General features: G+C 31.3%; 1 protein-coding gene across 1 annotated transcript; it reads left to right on the top strand.

Moving 5' to 3' along the window:
- Positions 1–342: 342 nt before the first annotated feature.
- Positions 343–2,233, top strand: LOC129904273 (UDP-glycosyltransferase 92A1-like). Its single transcript, XM_055979813.1, has 2 exons — positions 343–1,398; positions 1,651–2,233. Exons 1-2 carry the CDS (start codon positions 343–345, stop codon positions 2,098–2,100), a joined length of 1,506 nt encoding a protein of 501 aa, XP_055835788.1. The 3' UTR covers positions 2,101–2,233.
- Positions 2,234–3,091: the final 858 nt, after the last annotated feature.

Below are 3,091 nucleotides of genomic sequence, written 5' to 3'. Positions count from 1 at the left end.
GATAATTTTAATCATATATAGACAGTATAATAATCCGCTGAAGCAAATGAAATCTTGTAATGATAAAAGTGAATATTTACATAATATTCCTTCTCATACGTGGTGCATTAAAAAAATATTTGGTCAAAATTTCTTTACTTATTATGGTAAAATAGAAAATCTATTTCTATTTATAAAGAGTAATTGCTTTTACACTTTCAATATAATCAAAGAAAAGAAAAGGAAAAATAAATAAGTTTTAGTAGCATCATTACTTTTTTACCTATTTGTTTCCTCTTCCGCTCTATATATATGTCAACTTTCTTGGCTTGAATTATTTTTTCTAGCAGAAAGAACCAAACAATGGAGAAGAAAAAGGGAACAATTCTTCTCTTCCCTTTCATGGCACAAGGCCATATTATACCATTCTTAACCTTAGCCTTTAAATTAGAGAAAAAAGGTTACAACATAACTTTTGTGAATACACCTCTCAATATCAAGAAACTCAAATCATCTCTCCCTCAAAATTCCTCTATTTCCCTTCTTGAAATTCCATTCAATAGCTCAGAACATGGCCTACCTCCAAATACTGAAAACACTGATTCACTTACTTATAAACTCTCCATGCATTTTACAACAATCTCCTCTTCTCTTGAACCTTCATTTAGAAATCTTGTCTCTAGTCTTATTGAAAAGCCACTTTGTATAATATCAGACATGTTTTTTGGATGGTCAGCAAATATATCTCATGAATTTGGAATTTTTCATGTCATTTTCAGTGGGGCTGGTGGTTTTGGCTTGGCATGTTATTACTCTATGTGGCTAAATTTGCCTCATAAAAAAACAAGGAACTTTGTTTTTACTATGCCTGATTTCCAAGAAGCTGGCAACCTTGATGTTAGTCAATTGAATCCAAGTCTATTAGAAGCTGATTCTAATGATCCTTACACAAATTTCAATTGGAAAAATCTTCCCAACTGGATTAACTCTGATGGGATTCTTTTCAATACAGTTGAAGATCTAGATAAGCTTGGATTAACATATTTTCGTCGAAAATTAGGATTACCTGTTTGGGCAATTGGACCAATACCTTGGCCAACAAGTAATAAACAAAGAGCTGGTAAAGAAACAGGGGAAGAAACAGAGAAGTTCATCAAATTTCTTGATGAAAAACAACCAAAATCAGTACTTTACATTTCTTTTGGCTCTCAGAACAGAATATCAGCATCACAAATGATGGAACTAGCAAAAGCCTTGGATAATGCTAATAGAGTAAACTTCATATGGGCTGTTAGGCCTCCGTTGGGTTTTGACATAAACATGGAATTCAGAGCAGAGGAGTGGCTTCCTGAGGGGTTTGTTCAACGTGTTTTCGAGGATCAAAACAGGGGACTCATAGTGCCAAAATGGGCTCCTCAGGTTTGTAACCTTCTTATCTAAAAAGTTTAAATTGTTAGAAATTTCACGCTTTCAATTATTTAATATCTCAAAATGCCACTTCACATGGGGGTATGATTCTTTTTCTTGAGCCAAATGCGTGAATATATTTTTTGTTTTTCAAATTTTTATGAGATTTGAATTTGAGACCTCTTGTTTGTCCTAGAATGAGATAAGCATGTAATCATATTATCAAAAAACTAGCTTTAATTTTTTTTTCCTTGGTCACAACAGGTTGAAATTTTGGCACACAAATCAGTTGGAGCTTTCTTGACACACTGTGGATGGAATTCAGTGTTGGAATCAATTGGAAATGGAGTGCCACTTCTTGGTTGGCCTATTGCAGCAGAGCAATTTTACAATGCAAAGTTCTTGGAACAAGATGTTGGTGTTTGTGTTGAGGTGGCTAGAGGGAATAATTCTCAAGTTAAGCATGAGGATATATTGGAAAAAATTGTGTTTATTATGGGGGTAAATGAGAAAGGGAATGAAATTAGAAGGAAAGCTTGTGAAGTTAAAGAAATAATAGGTGATGCTATTATAGATGATGAGGATTTCAAAGGGTCATCTATTACAGCATTGGATGAGTTTCTTAAGGCAGCTTTGTCCATGAACAAGTTATCAGATTGTGTGAGGACTAATGGTGAACATTTGCTGATGACAAGCAACGAAGACAATACCTAGAAGACGTCAAATGATATAAGGATTGATGGAAATATGTCGAAAAATCAAAAGAGAATATATGATGTAAGCACTTTGTTTAATGTAGAAACTAACTTAAGTGTGTGCTTTTGTGTATTTAATATAAATATGTTTGTGTGTGTATGTATATGTATATATTTGTGTGAGTTTTCTTCCTCCACCCCTAATCGTTTTTCCCATTGTCTTTGATTTGATTTATGGAAGCGAAAGAGAAAATATTATATCATAGAAAATAATCGCAAATAACACTATTGATATGTAATTTGATAAATAATACTCTAACAATACGTTATAATAGGTCAAATAACTGATAATGTATATTTTTTAAACTTATCCGTACGTATAACTTTCATATCTTCTTTTTTTATCGTCTAATCTAGAATGACATAAACAAATGTATATAGAGAGTAGTACTTCTCCACTTTTTCATACCAATTGGGATGGGAAGTAAAGCTTGCCATAATAATATGGGGAAATCATTAAAAATAAGTGCAACTCATTTAAACTTAAGTTGAAGAAGAAAAACACTCTAAAGCCTGGATAATATTCTAATATTTTCCTTCAACTAAAATCTTTAGCTAAATTTCAATACTTAATAACTTTGTAAGATATATATATATAGTCTTGAATAGAAAATCTTTTACTTGCATTATATTATTTGAATTGTTATCAGAAATGATGACATATTAAAAGAATGTAAATAAAAAAAAATCCTTTTAAGCTCTCTCTTTCATACTTGAAGTGTTCGAAAGTATTTCGAAAAACGTTTGCACAAAATAATATTTATTTTAGTGTTCAAAATTCCTTTTCATAGCACAACACGAATCGGAATCCAAAACTATGCATTGTTATGCTTTTAAATGTGGAGTCTCCATGTCATATTATTTATTAGTATATTTTATATCTTTTTTAATTTGTTTCCAACTTGTATAAAAATAACCAAGGGTAAATATTAAGAAAAAATGATCTAAAT

Source organism: Solanum dulcamara, chromosome 9 (assembly GCF_947179165.1).
Source record: "Solanum dulcamara chromosome 9, daSolDulc1.2, whole genome shotgun sequence".
NCBI lineage: Eukaryota > Viridiplantae > Streptophyta > Magnoliopsida > Solanales > Solanaceae > Solanum > Solanum dulcamara.
This window is presented reverse-complemented; position numbering and strand designations above follow the sequence as displayed.

Coding starts and splice junctions, on each gene's coding strand:
- LOC129904273 (XM_055979813.1), top strand. CDS start 343: ATGGAGAAGAAAAAGGGAACAATTCTTCTCTTCCCTTTCATGGCACAA. Junction 1,399..1,650: donor TGCCAAAATGGGCTCCTCAG/GTTTGTAACCTT, acceptor TGGTCACAACAG/GTTGAAATTTTGGCACACAA.